This window comes from Mastacembelus armatus, chromosome 8, assembly GCF_900324485.2.
Source record: "Mastacembelus armatus chromosome 8, fMasArm1.2, whole genome shotgun sequence".
Lineage (NCBI taxonomy): Eukaryota > Metazoa > Chordata > Actinopteri > Synbranchiformes > Mastacembelidae > Mastacembelus > Mastacembelus armatus.
This window is the reverse complement of record NC_046640.1, coordinates 16,728,689-16,747,220: the sequence shown is the minus strand read 5'-3', so window position 1 is coordinate 16,747,220 and position 18,532 is coordinate 16,728,689. Positions and strand designations below refer to the sequence as shown.

At 41.2% G+C, this 18,532-nt stretch overlaps 3 protein-coding genes across 3 annotated transcripts; 2 read left to right on the top strand and 1 right to left on the bottom strand.

Annotated features, from left to right (window-relative positions):
• Positions 1 to 60: 60 nt before the first annotated feature.
• On the top strand, positions 61 to 3,906 carry noxo1a (NADPH oxidase organizer 1a). The gene is made up of 8 exons (XM_026325456.1): positions 61 to 282; positions 368 to 448; positions 539 to 611; positions 716 to 899; positions 1,444 to 1,631; positions 1,727 to 1,852; positions 1,985 to 2,102; positions 2,750 to 3,906. The coding sequence occupies exons 1-8, from the start codon at positions 217 to 219 to the stop codon at positions 3,495 to 3,497; spliced, it is 1,584 nt and encodes a 527-aa protein (XP_026181241.1). The 5' UTR covers positions 61 to 216; the 3' UTR covers positions 3,498 to 3,906.
• Positions 3,907 to 4,226: 320 nt separating this feature from the next.
• Positions 4,227 to 16,007, bottom strand: tbl3 (transducin beta like 3). The gene is made up of 23 exons (XM_026325440.1): positions 15,856 to 16,007; positions 15,673 to 15,724; positions 15,373 to 15,468; positions 15,162 to 15,209; positions 14,873 to 15,014; positions 14,673 to 14,757; positions 13,956 to 14,126; positions 13,725 to 13,800; positions 13,503 to 13,599; positions 13,168 to 13,391; positions 12,761 to 12,902; positions 12,163 to 12,221; positions 11,864 to 11,970; positions 11,587 to 11,722; positions 8,908 to 9,147; positions 8,734 to 8,804; positions 8,459 to 8,615; positions 7,616 to 7,674; positions 6,920 to 7,023; positions 6,304 to 6,375; positions 5,906 to 6,064; positions 5,529 to 5,622; positions 4,227 to 5,082 (listed from the first exon to the last, which is right to left on the bottom strand). Exons 1-23 carry the CDS (start codon positions 15,885 to 15,887, stop codon positions 4,698 to 4,700), a joined length of 2,808 nt encoding a protein of 935 aa, XP_026181225.1. The 5' UTR covers positions 15,888 to 16,007; the 3' UTR covers positions 4,227 to 4,697.
• A 275-nt stretch (positions 16,008 to 16,282) lies between these two features.
• rnf151 (ring finger protein 151) lies at positions 16,283 to 18,393 on the top strand. Its single transcript, XM_026325477.2, has 4 exons — positions 16,283 to 16,517; positions 17,066 to 17,235; positions 17,345 to 17,441; positions 17,793 to 18,393. The coding sequence occupies exons 1-4, from the start codon at positions 16,515 to 16,517 to the stop codon at positions 18,258 to 18,260; spliced, it is 738 nt and encodes a 245-aa protein (XP_026181262.1). The 5' UTR covers positions 16,283 to 16,514; the 3' UTR covers positions 18,261 to 18,393.
• The last annotated feature ends 139 nt before the right edge of the window (positions 18,394 to 18,532 follow it).

The following is an 18,532-nucleotide window of genomic DNA, read 5'->3' as shown; positions in this document are numbered from 1 at the left end:
CCGTGGCGAAACAATGTGCTGCAAACCTCGCCCATGTGTGCTATTTCAGAGTGAGATTATGTTATTTTCCACTTTGGGTGCGTGCGCTCACGTACGCACAGGTGGACAATATATAAATCCACCTGCAGCGGATCACTGCTCCAGTGTCAAACAGGGCGAGGCTGAGAGCTCACACCTGGACTCTTCTGCACACTTGGTCTTATCGCTGTTAAACTCATGGAGGCTCAGCGGTTTCCCATCAGCGTCAGTTTAATTGGAGTGATGCTCAAAGACAAGAGTAAAGTAAGTGTAGACAGTTAGTTTCTCTTGTGGGACTGTGTCTGTTTTTCTACATTGTTTGAGAAAACATCTGCATTACCTTTTCCAGATGTACGTGGCCTCTGTGTTTTGGTCGGATCAGAGCGACGTTGTTATTTACAGAACTTTTCAGGATTTCAAGAAAATACACGTGAGTATAAAACACGCGTCAAAATCCTGTTTTGCATGTGTCAGTGTACAAAAACAGCTGTGTAACCTTTGATCACATTTATTGTTCCAGAGACAATTGAAGAAACAATTTCCAGCAGCAAATAAACTGAATAAATCTGACAGAATCATCCCCACATTTCGAGGTAAGTGTCCATCTACATGTCACATCACACAGTCTCACATCACATTAGGATACGTAGCTCCAGACTGTTACATGCTTTGATGTGAGGCATCTTATTTTCTTTAGACAATGAAATAAAGCTAGGAAGAGAGAGGAGGGGGCCCACAAAGTCTCTCGCACGCCTGAAGTTCTTGCAGAAATATTGTAATGAGCTTTTGAGCTGCGACCCTCGGGTCTGTCAGTGTGCAGACCTCATCGGGTTCTTTCAGCCCAAAGACCAGGACCTGCAGCCGGAGTTCTCTAAGAACAGGTAGGTTAAACATCAGGTCTGTGCAGGGATCTCAGAGGAGAGTTTGCTCTGTGCTCAGTCCATCGACATGATAACATTATTCAAAGTCTACACTTAGGTTATTTGTTCCAAATCAGAGACAACCTTCTACATATTTGTGCTGACATTTAGTCAGCTGGGTTGCCTTTAAATGCACTGGGCTTTGACAAGTTTCCACTTTCCTCTTGAGAATATATATTTTTTATCTTTTGAAAATATATGTAATTTCCATTACAGCTGGCATTTTCCATTTACAAGAATTATCTCTCACTAGTAAAATGTCCTGTGTGAATGAAGCTGTAGATATTAGATAAAAATAGACTAGAATTGCAAAATGTGCAATACATTCACTATATTTAAATACGTCTTGAACTAAATTTAGTTATTGCCCACGCCAGCCCAGACAGTACCTGACACCACTGAAGGTACCTTTGTGAAAGCCAGGCTCATTTAACATAAAGGGGCCAAAATACAAATGAAAGCAGACATGAACATGTATTAACCAACCTGCCACTCTTATCTTCAGCATCATGATCACACCATCAGATGATGAAAAAGCAAACATAGGACATAGTGGCAGTGGCACCGTGACCCAGCCGTTTGTCACAGAAACATACCGATGTGTGGCCCTGTATGAAACCAAAGACACCAAGAACAAACCTTTCAAAGTGGCGGTGGATGAAAATGTGGACGTGCTTATCAAAGATAAAGCAGGTGAGTAAAGACATGTCAATGTCCTGTTAATGACTGTAAGACGCCTCGTAGGCCCATATCCGTCATGGACTGGTTAAATGTGTGCTTGTGTTCAGGTTGGTGGCTGGTGGAGAACGAAGAGAAGCAGATTGCGTGGTTCCCTGCCCCCTACCTGGAGAAGCTGGATGATGATGATGATGATGATTGGGATGAAGATGACACAGATGAGACTCTGGAAAGAGGTACATGCATAGATACAGTTTCTGCTGTACTTTCTCCAGACAAAATTATTACCTTTCCTACCTGCACGTTATTATTTTAGTGTGGGAAAGTTAGTCAAGTCATTATTGCTTAAAGTAATTTGTTCCACTCAGGAATGCTGTACACAGCAGTCAAGAACTACAAGGCCACCAAAGATGATGAGGTAACTGTAACCATTGGTGCAGTGGTGAAGGTCCTGCAGAAGTCTGACAACGGCTGGTGGCTCATCAGGTATTTAATACATTCAGCTTTAGGTCAAGGGTTTACATCAGGCCTCTTCTTAAGCCTGGTGAGACTAAAAGAAATAGTCCTAAACATCATTCTTCCCTGAGGATGGCTCAGAGAGACCACATTGAAAATGCCAGAAAAACATGGTAAACATGATAAATAAGACAGGGTCATGAATAGCTGTTGCTATAGAGAGGTGCCAATGGAAATGGCTGATAAAAGGCATCGTCCATAAGGCAGAGGAAGACAGCAAACATTAGGCTCAGTGAGGATCGCTGCCCTGACAGTAATCTAGGACAGGCAATGTAAACAAAAAGAGTTGTCTATTGTTACAAGCATCAAGAATTCATACTATGCAGCATTTGTGCTCATGCTGGATTTACAAGTTCCTGCAGCACTGCAGTCTGAAAATAAGAGCAGAAGGTTTTGATTTACTTTATAGTGCCTGTTTTTAACACATAGAGACAAAGAAGCAAGTTTGCTTTCCTTAGATATTCCCTGCATTTCTGGTCAAAGGGCAAACTATGAAGCCACTTTTATACTGAAATGTCTGGGGAAATACTAGAAATACAGGAATGAGAACTAGTTTGATTTCATAAACTTTTAACCAATCCAGATTTTCAGTTAAAGTCTTTTTTCCCCCTCAACAGATACAATGGTAAAGCTGGTTACATCCCCACCATGTACCTGCAACCCCATAATTACCCTCATGTCCACCTAACAGCCGCCCATCAACATCGTCGTGCTTCCGCCACCCTCCAAGCCCCCTCCTCAAAGCTGGAACACTGCCAGCAGCTCAGCCGCTCGCAAGGAAACATGCTGCAGCTTCCACCTGCCAGGTCTTTCTCACCCCACCCTCTCCAACCACACAGGAAGCTGCGGTCTCACTCTCTTGATGTCCCGTCCTTGCAACTTTCTGCTCAGCCTACACCAAGTACCTCTGATACCAACATTTCTACCTCACCTAGCAATGCCAAACATGCCCCTCTACCCACTATCCTGGTGGAGATGGATGGAAAAGAGGAACAACATGGCAGGAGGCTGGTAGCAGTTAGTGATGGAAGCTTTGGAAGCAGCAGCAGCGATGTCAGCTTCAGTGATGACCTTAGCTCTTTTTCAGAGAGCTCATCCCTCAACCTGAGCTACAGTGCCAGCAGTGAACAACTGCATCTCAGCCGTACGCCTCCGCCCATGGGAAGCAGCCACCTTAGCCCAACAAACCCAGCGAAGAAAATAATGTCTGTCTCTGATCCCAACCTCCACAAGGGGATAAAAACACCTAAGGTGCCACCCCGGCCCCAGGCTCAGGAGATCCTCACCCGCTGCACCACTATCACCCGCAAGAATGCAAGCGGAGGCAATCTGTCACCCACTCAGACTGAGATACTGAGTCGCTAAATAACAATGTTGGCTTTTTTATTAATACAGAGCTTCAACTCTCTTCTGTGGCCTAAGCATAGAGTTGTGTTAAATCCAATATTTCTTTGATTGATGTGGACAATAGAAGAGAGACTGTGTTCTACTCTGGTGACACCGACTTGTGGTTTTGCTAATGCCATTTGAATAATCTTTAACAAGTATGAAAAAAAATGTGCTTATAACATTGACAAAATCAGCTAAATTGAATTATCTTAGACAGAAATGATTAAACAAGATAATTAAACATTCACAACTCACTTTTTTAACAATCTGTTATTTTCCATACTGGAAACTTTGTGTTGTGCCTTATATGCATCTTGCATGTGCACAGAGAATGATTCAATTTGTTCTTGTGACTGCAGAGAAATAAAAGACTTTCTGAAATGCTGGTTCAATTTCCTGGAAAATAATGTCTATAGTTGATTCTACTTGAAGAAGATGATGATGTACATGTTTGCATGTCACACGTCATTTATACTCCACAGTCTCACTATGTAAATTCTTGTGTACCTTCTCCAATAATTTTTTAATGCATTATAAAGTTTAATCAATTGTTGTCCGTTTGTGCAGCCATTTAATTCAGTGGATAGGACTAAAAAGATTGACCCACAGGAATTTTCACCATGTTTCCACTAAGCAATTATGGTTTTAAAAACAGCCACAGCTTGTGACTTCCTGCTGCTTCAGCAAAATAAAAAAAATGTTAGGTTGTAACACAAAATCCAAAATATTTTTTATTTTGTAAACATTTGCAGTCATGACATAAAAAAATGTATGAGGACTGTTCTGTACTTTGATGGGGGCAGTAGATCAGGTCAAGACAGTAATATAGATCTAGAAATTAGATAGTTGTGTCTGCAAATCAAGACAATCCTGGTTAAAGATCTGACTGTTGATGCAACTTTTTTTTACCTGCTCCCTTGTCTGTGTAAATGCCTACAAAGTGTCCACAAAGCCTGTTTAAAATCCAAAGCTGAAAGTCTTTAGGGTTCAGCTGCTGACAACAAGAATGCATTAGAGGCACTGGATCTGCATTATTATCATTCAATACTTGCCTCTACCTACACTGCCCTGCATTCAGTGTGCCACTGCAGCTAATGGGCTGAGATAAGAGGACCTCCAGGGTTTTTTCTCTCTCCAGGAATGAGTCACTTGTGTTCAGCTTGGTGATGATTCCGGTCAGCTTGCATAAGTCTGAGGGGCAGAAGAAACTGGAAGACATTTCGCTGTTTTAATTTGATCCTTGTCATCTTGTTCTATGTCTTCTTCCTCTGAACTTTCTTCACATTCAGACTGGTGGTTGCCATTTGTTCTGGTACTCTCTCCATTTTCTACTCGCCCATCACTTGTGGAAGCTTTCTTAGTGACGCTGACCTCATTGTCCTCCTCCTCATCCTCTTTTTCAACAGGGGAATGTGGATCTTCATCTTGTCCACTATCACTGTCATCCCCACCATCCCCCAGCCTTTCCTCGCTGCTGCCTTTTCCTTTCTCCTTGTCGATCATAAAGAAAGGTGTGGTCTGTTCAAGAGGAGTGGTATCCATTTCTTCATCGTGGCCCATACTACACAGGATATACCAAAATGATTTAGGTTCATTAACTGAAATTAATTTACAAAGTCATGTAAAGAAATAAAAACAATACATTTTAGATATGTTGGGCAAACATTTTACATTAACAAGTTAACACTATCTTCCAGTTTCAGATCCAGCTGCCACTGCACTCCAATCAACAACATGGCAACATGCCTTGTTTAAGGCTGAGAATGTTGCTCGCTGGCAAACACCACAAGCTTTCCTACTTCCTGGATTCCCATCAGATAGAAACACAACCAGTCTTTGTTGCTGGAGGCTTTGACTAGTTCGATCACATACTTTTTGACATGCTTGACCCACATAAAGACCAGCAGATCGTGACAGAATATTTTGTTACCAAGTGGAAAAAACAAGGCAGTGGACTGAGAAGAGCTGATTTGGTTCCAGACTTGAGAGATTAAATGACTCTCTCACCTGGATGGTGCCCCAGCCACTCTCATCTTCTGCCACATGTAGTTCAGGAACATGGACGCCTGTAGCAAACGTCCAATCCTCTGCATGTGTCTCTCTGAGGGAGAGAAAAGGGATAAATCCAAGGTTTCACACCATCAGCCAAAATTAGAATTAGGACCAGGAACATTTATGATGTTGAGACCGTCACACAGAGAAGACAGGAATGGAGTCACCACTACATTGATATGTCCTTTTTCCTAGTATGAACATGCTATACTGTGCTATAAAGTCTGAGCTTAGTAGAGGGGCGATGTTTTTAATTCAGTAATTTGATCATATAACCTGGATTAAAGCTCTCTCCTCTGCCTAACACAAACATTAATACGTCCTCTGCTGACCTGTGTATGGGATGAGTCCCTCCAGGTGTGTTCGGGCACCCTGGTACTGCAGCAGCTCCTCAGGCGGCAAGTGTGTGAGTAGCACCTGGAGGACAGCCTGGGCATCCAGACAATTTCTGGCATTGGTGTTCCACACCACACAGTAGCGCAACAGCGACTCTGAATTTGAGTAAAGACATAATAGGTTTGTATGTGGTGGACAGGAAAGAACAGTAAGAAAATAGTTTGTTTAGTTTTCCACTGACAGGCACTGTTTCATGGCAACATTTTAATACCTCAGCTACTTTCACAATCAAAGAAGCCAGCACATCTGGTCCATTGTTAAAATACTGAGGTACATATGTAATATGAATTTTAACACTGAATCACTATCATCAGGTCTTCATCTTTCTGTTTACCTTTCTGATCCACACGAAGTTTTAGCAGTGTCTTCTCCAACAGCTCGTGGCTGTCCTCTCCTTGACGGATCGCTGGAATACAGAACAAGATGTCAAAGTCTATGTTTGGGTTGCAGTGATTGTGATTATCATTTACCTAATTCACAGATGGTGTGTGAAAAAAGTTCAGTTGCAGTAATATTATAAACACAGTAGCATTATACCCAAAACCTCTATGTCTATGCTTTCAGTGTACCGACACATGTTCCTGGTATTCAGCTAATAAAGGCCACTGTCTTTTCTTTGTTTCACATGACATGTTCTATGACAAGTTGATCTATGTCATGGAGTGACAAGCAGAGCTTTTGAGTCGAAGGAGCAGAACTCTGTGGAATCCACTTTGGGGTTGTGCGTGTGTGTTCACAGGCCCATGTTTGGGTGTCAGGTTATGCATCAGTCATCAGCTTCACAGTGAGAGATGACAGCTTGTTGGAATAACCACAGATGAAAAGATAAAAGACTACAGTTTGTGTACAGGATAATCTAATATTTTATAATGGACGAACACAACAAAAATGGGGACGAGGATGGAATGAATGTGCTGTACAAGCAAATAATTAGCTGTTACATAAATTACCTTTGATGACGCTGAGCACGGTGTGAGGCTGGTCTAGAGAGATGGCGAGGCCGAGAGCCTTTAGATACTTCTTCTCATGAAGCAGGTTGGACAACTCCTGCTGCCTTCAGACACAACAGACATACAGGCGTGTGTTTATGCACAGACACATTTAAAGTACACATTCAGCTATGATAAGCCGCAATGATACAGTCGACAGTGGGTCTAACTGTTCTGAAGAGCGAGGAGTTCATTTAAGTTAATTCTTACATGTCATTCAGTGTTTTCTTTTGTGACAAGGTGATAACAGAGACAGTTAATTTCCTCAGTGATGTTTCTGGATTTGTACTTTCCAAACAGAAATATTTCTTCCATGACATTTGTATTCTTGCACTACGTAAAGCACTTTAATTTGCGTTTGTGCACGAAATGCTACACAAATAACCTTTTTTTGTCTTTGTGCCTTTTTTACACAAAAAAATCTAGGACTAATTGAAGAAATCCACTTTCTATCAGCACTTACACACAAAATTTATTATATTTGTGCTGCATAGATCACATGAAACAAAGAAACCACTGTGGTGAACCTGTACATTAAAACAAATCAACTGCCTGACACCTCAAATACCTTCATTCTTATCTAAAGCAGATTCTCCTGCACACATGTATGGCCTGCCAGGACTGACCTTTGAGACACACTTGCTGCTTATTACTTACTTGAGTATCTGATCCTCCTGTTTGGCCTGCTCCTCCGCCAGCTCCTCTTCAGTGACATCCTAGTGGTGATTATTGGATGATTAGCATTTCTGTCACAGGATCACTGACACATATCAGTGGTCACTGGCTGACCACTGATCAAAGACCAAGACCTTTCAGCTTAAGTTTTTAAACTCTTATTGACCTGATGGGAATACTAACCACACCATACTAACCGAGTCTCAGGACCGGCAGGAATTGTTGATGGTGGTGGTGTAAATAGCCAGTGCTCTCCCCACCCTCAATACCACGACTGAGGTGAGACCATTGAGCAAGGCACCAAACCTCCAACTCCAACACACGGGCACGTGTGTGTGTGTGTGTGTGTGTGTGTGTGTGTGTGTGTGTGTGTGTGTGTGTGTACTTTGGATGGGTTATATGCAGAGCACAAATTCCGAGTATAGGTCACCATACTTGGCCACAAGTCACTCCACTTTCACATTCACAAACCCAGAGTTCTCTGTTCACTTACTACTGAACATCGAAATACACCAGTTCTGAGCTGTGGTTGGAAGGGACATTTAATATGCACTTGGACAGGTTTCAGTCAACTTATCACTGATATTTGACTCATCCAGCTGCAATTTTTTTCAATTGTTTTACTTTTACTTCTACTTCTCAGAATGGCATTCAACTGCAAAGAACATTTGTGAAATGTGCTCCACCCATGAAGATGGAAAAAAAAAACAACACTTATGGCAAGACAATCTAGAAATCAGTATTTTTGGCTTTGTAGAAGTTCCACCTTACACACCTCTACATGTGCTCTAAACAACAGGTGAGCTTCAGTAAAATCCCACTTACCATCCACACTGTGATGTTGGAGTCTGCAGACCCAGTCACCATCTTGTCATCTTTGTGGCTGGCGTGGAGACCCCACACTTTGTCCTGGTGGGCGTCCAGAGTCTTCACACACTCATTGGTCTTTATTGTCCACAGCTTTACTAAACCGTCTGAGCCACTAAGGACAGGGCATAATTAAGAGTGTGAATTACATACACCCTGTTTTCTAAGGTATTGAGTGAGTAATTTCTCCACAATGGAAAAGCTTTGCAGATGGGAGAGGCAGATGGGGTTACCTGGTGAGGAGCTGAGTGCCGCGGCTCACAAAGATAATCTTCAAAACTGATGCATCATGCCCCTCAAAGGTCTAAAACAAAATCCATCATTTCTACCTCACAACCAAAAACATCTCTGAAATGAAATGTCATGTTAGTCATCAGTGACACACTGTGAATCAACCATGGCTCTACCTTGAGGCAGCTGAAGTCTTGCAGGCTCCACAGCTTTGTGGTGCCATCTGCAGAGGAGGTGGCCAGCACTTGGTCAACAGGTGAGAAACAGACCGCCCAGACGCCGCGACGGTGGCCCCGAAACACCCCCAGCAGACCCAGGTTCCCCTTCCCTGCCAGTGACCACAGCTTGGCTGTGCGGTCCTGGGAGCCCGAGGCAAGCAGCTTGTCATTGGGTGATACTGCAACGCTGTTTACATCCTGGAGAAATTACAAAAAGTGCAATGGCTTCTCACAAATACTAGTAAAAACAAAATTAAAAGAAGACATCCACAATAAAAATAAAAGACATGGTACTGAGAAATGAAAAAGAAAGTGGGTGGCAGTGAGAAACAGGTGCAAGATACCATCTAGTCCTGCCAAATTTATTTACAGAGCACATCTGAATAACATGAGCTGACCAAAGTGCTTTTACAGAAAAAAATAAAATAGCAGTCAAAAGTAATGTAACATATCTTGAAATAGGACAGAATTTAAAATTAATTACAGAAAATAAAGTAAGAGGGTACTCATTAAGCTGAATACAGTGTAAAAGGGAGTTTTCTTTGAGGATTCAGCAATAAATGGTAAGGAGTTTACAATAATTGTGACTGAAAAGGCTCTATCAGCTCGAGTTTGGGCTGTGAATGCAGAAAGAGGAATAATTGACAGGGGATCTAAGCCATCTGGAAGTTGAATATGGAAATTTAAACTGGTCATGGACAGACTGTTAATTATTTCTTACATCTCTTTGTCTGTGATACAGACAATGGTATGTTGAAATCTATCTCCCATCTTCTTGCCAGACATTTCCTGCACTTCCTTACAAGAAGAAGAATCTATTATTAAACTGTTTACACAGAGACAGATGGAAACTGACTCACCTGTGTGTGTCTTTGTTACAATTGCACAACTACAATTTGTGCAATCCATTTCTTCCACCACAATTCCAAGAACCACATTTACTTATATAAAATAATATGCCACGATGTAAAAATTTTCCTTGTACATACACAAGTCCTGCAGTGAAAATGTCATATTAGTCAAAGTATCTAAGCATCATCAGATGAACACAGTTCATCACAGTTGACTGACTGAAACGTGAGAAATAACCACCATAATCATCCAGAGTCAAAATTAAACCTTCACATTTCTAGTTTTCCTTAACTAACGGTCCAAACTTTAAAATATGAGTTTCCTGTAATTTAAGACAATAATAAGCAATAAATCATGACATACTATATGAGAAGCTGACACGATCAAATGAAAATGACTTCAGATCAATCATTCATCCCAACAGGTGATAATGTAAACTGTTTCTAAGGCTGAACCACAGACTGTGAAACTCAGGCATGTCTGCCCTGTATTGACAAAACTGTGTCTTCTCACTTCATCATCAGTCCAAATGTTTAAAAAAAATAAATCAATAAATAAATCTGCCATGACCAGATTTCCCCAGCTGACCTCTTGTGCAAACAAATTTCCTCCACTATTGCAGAGAAGAGGATATCAGTGGAGCCGCACGTGACTAGACGGTAACATGCCTTGTTTCCATTGGAGAGAGGAAACAGTGAAAAAAATTCCCCTTCTTCACATTACAAAGAAAGCTGTCAAGCAAATGGAAAAATGCAGGAAACAGGAAACAAAAATTGTATATGTGATTAAATATCACATACTTCCAGCACATTTTAAAAAAAAAAAGCATTGTAGGCATCATTTGGTCAAAAAACAAAACAAAAAAAAAAAACACCATGGTTCTAAACACTTGGCTTAAGCATGCACCAGTAAGACCTAAAATTGGTGATTTTAATAAATTTGACAGGGGAAGTTGAATATGGAAATTTAAACTGGTAAGTCTGACTTTAAGAACAGACAACTCTCACAGATATGATCTGTCACATTACCCGTGAAATTCTAAAATTATTTCAAACTCAGTATAGAAATTCACAGTGACTGCAGGAGTCGAAAACAGAGATTTGACCGCAACAAAGGGGAACCGAAGAAAGTATTACCTCGGCAGCTGCATGTTGATCCCCAATCCAACCCATTAATTTATACTCATGGTGTTTAACAACACAAAGATACAGCAATGAAAACACACCTAATGTAAGACCACTCCTGGGGATACAAGAAATGAGAAATCACAAAAAGATGGAACTGGAGTGACAACAAATTGCCTCACACAAATCATTCCTAGAAGTTTATATGTCAACAAAAGCTTGTTTTTTCTGAAGACACTAAAATACATCACATGGAAAGCATTAAACTTGTGTCCTTACTGGCTCATTACAATAGGTGCGATTTAACCAAATTAGTATATTACAAATTAAGGCATTACAAATTTGGCTTCTGAGATTTACAATAAAAGTGTTAAGTAACAAGGGTGCTAACTTGTTTCAGTGCCCACTCATTAAACAAGGGCTTTGTGGCTATGCACAAAGACAAATGAATCTGAAGAGGAAATACCTTCTTATTTACAAACAGCATTTGTGTGTGTTCAATCAGCTGAAGCCAAGCAAAGAATTTGGACACACACCCTGGATTGACATACTCAGCTCTTACTTGATCTGTAATATAGCTTCTCTACAAAACTGGTAATATACACCTAACAAAAGGTGTGTTAACAGTTTCTACTTCATCTTGTGTGCAAAATTTCTGTACCTTATCATGTGCCTTCTCTGTGGTGTGGGCAGTGAGCTGATGTATGCCTGTCCCGGTCGCTGACAAGTCTGCTGGTAGATCCCACACCTTCACAGTACAGTCCTGACTCCCAGACACTATGAAAGACGCTTTCATCCTGCAAACAAACACAAATGATCATTCATCACAAATGCAGAGTGACTAAGATTCACTGAGTTTTCATCATTTTTGAACACTGATAAACTCATTTTTATCTGTTCATACAGGTGATAAGGAAACGTGTTGTTGCATGTGTTACCTGGAGCAGGTGATGGAGCCCACAGCATTAGCGTGGCTGGAGCCCTGGGCCACGCATCGCACATGACCACTGTCACTGTCCATGTGCCACACACGCACTGACCTGTCCTGAAGACACACACACCATGCAAGTTATTGTTTTCATCAATGTGGCTTATCAATCCCTCAACATATACATGTGGACGTGTTGGCTGTTTGTGTTGCCAGTGGAATCCATGCATGAGTAATATAGAGGGTTATTATTTCTTTGTTTCCACTATTTGTCTGCAGTGTCAGAGTATAGTGCAGCTGTGGGCTCACCTTCGCACAGCTTGCAAAGAGAGAGCCTTTTTTGAACACGTCCAGCGAGAGGACAGTATCTGTAGATAAATAGATAAAGTAGTTTAACAAGAACCACAATGAAAAAATATCTTTCCAACATACCCATCAACTCAACCTTGTAGCAACACAAATGTAAGATAATCTGATTGTGCGAGGTCTGAATTCTTTCACTTCTTCTAATGACAGCTTTCCTTTTCACTATTGCTGCCACCGTATTGTCATCAAATGTTATAGAATTTCAATTGTATTTTACATTATTCTTTATGTATTTATTATATGCATAATTATAGTCAGATTTTCATCTTCAATCATCCAGTTTTTTTCCTATTGCAGTTTTTAGAAACTATTAACTTTGCAAAAGCAGACTCAAGCTGAGCACTGAAAATCTGTAGTTCAATACAGCCCAAACAAATAATGAAAAGTATTGATTACATGTGTGCCATTTTTGTTGCTACAAACAGTTATGCCTACATCGGAACGTTATTGCCCATTTGAAGATGAATGAACATACAGTGAGGTGTTTTAACATGCACTCTACATAGACAAATACACATGCTGCCCTCTGCTGGGGACGCACCTGTGTGTCCATAGAGAATCTGGCAGCTGTTGGTGAGCAGCTCAAACACCTTTAGCTGGCAGCTGTTGGTGGCCACCACAATGTGGCTGTCGCCTTTACCCAGAAACTTCACGTCCAGCACCTCATCATTGTAACCCACAAACTGTGACAGGAGAGACAGGCGGAGCAACAGGGACAGAAAATGCCCATTAATTTGGCATATATTGCCAAACCAGACCTACGTGTCTGGGAAGGTGTTCAAAAACTATTAAAAAAGGGAATGCAATTGTAATAAAATCAGTGGATAATTAAAATAACATTAATAAATTATTTGACATATTCACCAGTACTGTAATTTGATATTTATTTTCCAAACAACAAATATCAGTACTAGATCGAAGTAACCCACGTGTGTTCCCAGTACCCACCTGCTGCTGTGTGGTGAGATCAAGCAGCTGGTAGAGCATTATGTTGTGTTCTGCTGTGACTGTGGCCAATCTGGAGGAGGTGGGCAGGTGCAGCAGGTATGTTAGACTGCGGGGATCGCCGTCCTTCTCTTCTTCGTCCTCAGAGGCAGAGCTGAGCGTGGAAGAGGGAAGAGTCTGGGTGTAGACACAGCGTGCTGTGCTGGCTTCCCACACTCTCAATACACCTACAGGGAGGAAGGGGGAATTGGTACATTAAAGAAAAACATATTGTGGCTTAAGAGACTTACTGAGAGCAACTACTTGGACTAATGGTGGAGAATGTCTAAGTGATGAACCTTTGCTGCCGGCTGTGATGAAATGCAAATCTTTGCTCTTTACTCCAATCTGAGAGAAGTCTTTATTCTCAGGCAGCAGCACAACACCTTCAACAGCCTGGAGACAAACAAAACGTACATATATTAAGCTGCGGCACACATAAATCTGTTATTAATTAGTCAAACACAGTATCAGAGAAATTATAAAAAGTGAATATCAGCACACAGCATTTTCAATCTTACCTCATAGACAGGTACTGTTCTCTTGGCTTTCCGAGTCTTCAGGTCCCACACTGTACAGATCTTATCTCTGCCCGAGCTATAAATAATGATCAAATAAATAATGATCAGCACATAATTTACAGGTAGGTAGTGCAGCAAAGTACAGCTTTAAAACACATCCGTTTATAAGCTTGAAATATCATAAACATTGTAAATTACTAGCCATTTCTTGTGTGGCACAATGTCCAGTACCTGACCATAGTGGCACCATTAGAGCTGAAGGTGAGGGAGGTGACAGCACTGTAGTGACTCTGCAGCACACACACACATTGACTAGAGCGCAAGTCCCACAGGCGAATGCCACAGTCCAGAGAGGAGGAGAACAGCTGCAACCGGTTGATATCAGGGTGGAACTGGACCAGACTGAAAAGATTCAAAAACACACTCACAATTGTTATTTCTGGTCACTAAACATAGTTTAAAACAAAACAGTAACATGTACTTAAACATGATATCTGTTAACTTTTCATGTTTTTTCTGAGTTTATTCAATATAACCAACATTAAGAGCCTGTCTGACACTATTGCACAAAAAAAACATTTCTCAAATTCTAGTTATTCATTTCAAATTAACTACATAAAACTACTAATTACAAATTTAAAAAAAAAGTTTATTTCCCCTGTTATTTTCTAAAAGCCATTTTGCCTTTAGTCACAGCTTGTTTTTGTGCATTTATGGTAAGACAATAGTAAGATACAGGATTTTGTAGGTGCAGTCCTGATTTAAACTGTCCTGTCACATCAGCACATTTGACAGTCACAGTGATAATTAATAACAGATGTGTTATTTACTCAGAAGAAATTCTGATTATGTAATTTCATTATTTTCCCTACATCAATAATTCGACTAAGCGGTACAGAGAAGGAATGGGACTCTATTTTAAGAAAGAATCTCCATGCTGTTACTTACTGTACAACACCAGATGATCCTTTCAGGTTGTGAGTGCAGTACTGCTTCACCACATCCCAAAGCTTAATGGTGCCATCACAGCCACCTGAAGGACAACAAGAGCATACTCTATAAACTGATTTGGCTGTGTAGCACAAAGCACACAGAAACATGAGCAACAAGAGAAATAATGAACTCTCATGAATCCTGCCTTTACTCACCTGTGGCTAGGAGCGTAGATGTGGAGTCAAAGGTCATACTAGCTACAGGAACTGTATGAATGGCCTTCCAGGAGCGAGTACACTGAGCTTGTCTCCAGTCCCACTGCTTGAGCAAGAGAGCCCGGCTGGCTGTTACCAGTAGCTGTGGTGGGACACAGAGCAGGGACATACTGAATTCAAACCACATATTCTGTATACAGATGTTAGAAAATACTGAAACCATACTGCTGATCTTTCAATTTAGGTTACACAGTGACTTTCAGTGAAGTAATTCCAGGTGTATGCTTACCTCATCGTCACAGCTGAGTGCAAATGATGTTATGTCCTCCTGGTCATCCTAAACAAAAATACAGACAGACATGCTATCACTGGCCAGGATACATTTTAAATGTGTTTATTTATTTATTGTGGATATTGAGAAAACTAGAAAAATAAGCCAACACAATAAATTCCTGGACTTCAAAGTCAACCCCAACCCCACCCCAACACTCTGGACTCACATGCTCGACACTGTGGACGATCTTTCCTGTGCTGATCTCCAAAACATTGACATGAGATCCACAAGTGCAAAAGATGTAATTCTCATCTTTGCTGACCTATAAGACAAACACAGAGGAATTAAAGGGACAGGCAGACAATCCTACTGTTTGATCAGCCTGTCAAAAAGGGGCAATGTTTTCTAAAGCCAAATGAGAAGAAGCTTTGCCTAGTGTGTTTCATTTGAGCATGGGTCACCATTTAATCCCCACTGATTTCAGCAACACACACTTTCCAAGCAAAGCATAAAGCAGACAACTCACCTGCACGTTCCCCCCTTTGTAAAACGGTTCGATCTTGCTGGAAACTGCATAACTGTAAGGAAACAACCGAAATGTGTCTGTAAGATGCAACATTAGCCACTTTAACTGATACTTTAGCTTAGCTTGTGTTAGCCAACTAGCAATGTTTGCAGCATTGGCGGGTCACATAACAAAACAACTTACTTTGTTTTGAACTGGAGGTTTGTTTTGGCCATCTTGCCCACGTCAGTTACTAAAACCTACAATTGTGACAGCCACAGCAATGTAAGTTTCTTATTCGTCACTTCACACGTTGGCTACAGTCAACACATCCATCCCGCATGTTGATAACCGAGTCGCTCACATTGGACGTCATCGAAGCGCACGGAGCTCTGATTGGCCAAAGGATATCAGGACTTGCCACAATAAAATCTTTATGGTCAACGCGTAAATAGATAAAACTCAGTAACATAAAGCACGTAAACTGATAGTTTGATGGAATTTGCTGTGAGTTCATTAGTGTATCATAAATAACTATATTTTTTTGTTGTTCCCTGGCTAAGAAGAATAGATTATGCTGGAGCTACCCGTGTTTAAAAGTCCCTGTTTGACATGTGCAGGCTGAGCTTTTATGCTAGAACAGCGGGGAAAAGACAAGCGCCATTCTCTCCCTTAGTTTATACGATTTACTGCGTTTGTTCGCGCACACAGAAAGACACAGTCGCTCCTTCATGTATTGTCAGGAATGTTCATGTGTGTGTTGCATTGATAACACGTGTGTGCTCTGTGTGTGACATGTGAGATGATCGATATGGAGTAAACCAGCGCCGGGGATGGAGACAGGGTGAGGACAGGAGGTTGTTATGGTGAGTAAACAACAGCTTATGTTTGTTTATTTAAGATGAGTTTTATTTCTTACGTTTACTGGGAGATTTTCGCGGTCAATTTTGAAACAGGTCCATATGTATACGTATTAATATGGGGACAAGTGCTGTTTTATTATTTTAGGTGAACGCTGTAATTTGCTTTCCATTGGAAACATAGTTTTGTATGAATCAGGCTTTTATTTTTTATTTGAATTAATTAAAATTAAATTAAGGAAAAAATCTGAAATATCATGCGTTTATAGGCATGTTGTAATTATCTGGTCTATTGTTTTGAAAAAAAAATTGGTAAACGGATTGCAACTGCTTATTGTAATCATGTGATCAGTCATATGACTTTCCAGAATAGTTCTGTTTTGTTGTCGTTAGCCCTTATGTTCAAAACACCACACTGGGGTGTGGGGTGGGGCTCGGGGGTATTGTTTGTCCATCTCCACGGGAGCTTATTTTAATTTAGCAGCTCCCTGAAAAACATACTGATTCACTGTGATAACCCAGAATAAAGCAGTGGTTACATTGGTCACATCCAGGCGGACCCAGAGGTGTCAACACAGAGTGGGGGCTATGATGTTGAGCAGTTTGTGGACACTCCAGACTACGATCTGATCTGCACCATATGCCAGGGAGTGCTCAAGTGTCCAGTAAGAGCTGCATGCCACCACATCTTCTGCAAGAAATGCATCTTACAGTGGCTGAAGAGGTACTAAACACAACATGGACCAAAACCACTGGACAAGGATGCTGTAAAATCACAACATATGTCTGGCTGCTAGAAAAGAACAGGAATCACTGTTATTTATCCCCCATAGGCAGGAGACCTGCCCCTGCTGCAGAAAGCCTGTTAACCCAAGTTTGATTTTTGTCATGTTCAAGCTGAGCAAATCTATTGGACGCTTGAAGATCAAGGTATAAAACTAAAAACAGAAGTGTTGAATTTCTATATATGTATACATAGAGAAATTTGGATGAAACCAAAAAGTTATGCTCTGTAATTGTGACAACTCTTATTTTAACAACTGAGTGGAGTTGTTAATGCTATTGTCATAGCAGGACCTTCTATGTAATGTAATGTAATTACACATAGGTATTGCTGCTTTTTCAGTGAAAGCTCTGAATACTTATAGCACTGGCAATCTCACCTGTACTTAAAGGATAAAGTCAAATAACATTTTTACAATGGTTTCCTCCTGTAGGCATGTATATGAACTGCGTCCTTTATTGATTGCTTTGTTTTTCCTTGTTTCTGGCTTTGTACAGTGTAAGAATGAGATCCGGGGGTGTTCAGAGACCTTCCCACTCTCAGAGCAGTACTGCCACAGTATGAGCTGCCAGTACGAGCTCATCCCTTGTCCGTACCAAGGCTGTCGAGCGCAACTCCTCCGAAAGGACCTGGACAACCACGCACGCCACTGCGAACACTGGCGGCAGCCCTGCCACATGGGCTGTGGGACAATACTTTCCCATCGCACCCAGGCTCAGCACAACTGTTACAAGCAACTGAGACAGGAGTATGAAGCCAGACAGAGGAACCACAGGGCCATTGCCACTGCACTGCAGAGAAAGATGAGGAAGATGCAGAGCACCATGGCCCACATGAAGAGGCAGATAGGGCTGATCTGTGAGAGCCTGGACGTGATGGATGATCTGCATGAAGTGGAGGAGGAGGACCTCGGAGAAAGCAGCAGCTTCAGTGGGACTGCAAGTAGCAACAACAGCAACTCCTGAGAGATGAGTCATTTACTGCTGCTGGTTGGTACCGCAGCCACTGCTGTGTGTAAATTCGGCATGTGTTCATTTCTTTCAAGGTGTGTGTTTTTGAATATGTACATTTATGATTAATATGAGTGAATTTATAACAATTTTGCACTGTAGTTTTTTCATAAAGCATTTAATCTCACTATGTCATCATAGTTTTGCCTGGTCTTTTGTTGACAAGTGACAAGTGATCACATATGGGTGCATTAGTGCACCCTTTCCAACAACAAATTAAATCATTA

Coding starts and splice junctions, on each gene's coding strand:
- noxo1a (XM_026325456.1), top strand. CDS start 217: ATGGAGGCTCAGCGGTTTCCCATCAGCGTCAGTTTAATTGGAGTGATG. Junction 900..1,443: donor CCGGAGTTCTCTAAGAACAG/GTAGGTTAAACA, acceptor TCTTATCTTCAG/CATCATGATCACACCATCAG. Junction 1,632..1,726: donor GCTTATCAAAGATAAAGCAG/GTGAGTAAAGAC, acceptor GCTTGTGTTCAG/GTTGGTGGCTGGTGGAGAAC.
- tbl3 (XM_026325440.1), bottom strand. CDS start 15,887: ATGGCCAAAACAAACCTCCAGTTCAAAACAAA. Junction 8,805..8,907: donor AAGACTTCAGCTGCCTCAAG/GTAGAGCCATGG, acceptor ATTTTGTTTTAG/ACCTTTGAGGGGCATGATGC. Junction 5,083..5,528: donor GTGGCTGGGGCACCATCCAG/GTGAGAGAGTCA, acceptor TATCCTGTGTAG/TATGGGCCACGATGAAGAAA.
- rnf151 (XM_026325477.2), top strand. Junction 17,236..17,344: donor ATCTTACAGTGGCTGAAGAG/GTACTAAACACA, acceptor TATCCCCCATAG/GCAGGAGACCTGCCCCTGCT. Junction 17,442..17,792: donor TTGGACGCTTGAAGATCAAG/GTATAAAACTAA, acceptor GGCTTTGTACAG/TGTAAGAATGAGATCCGGGG.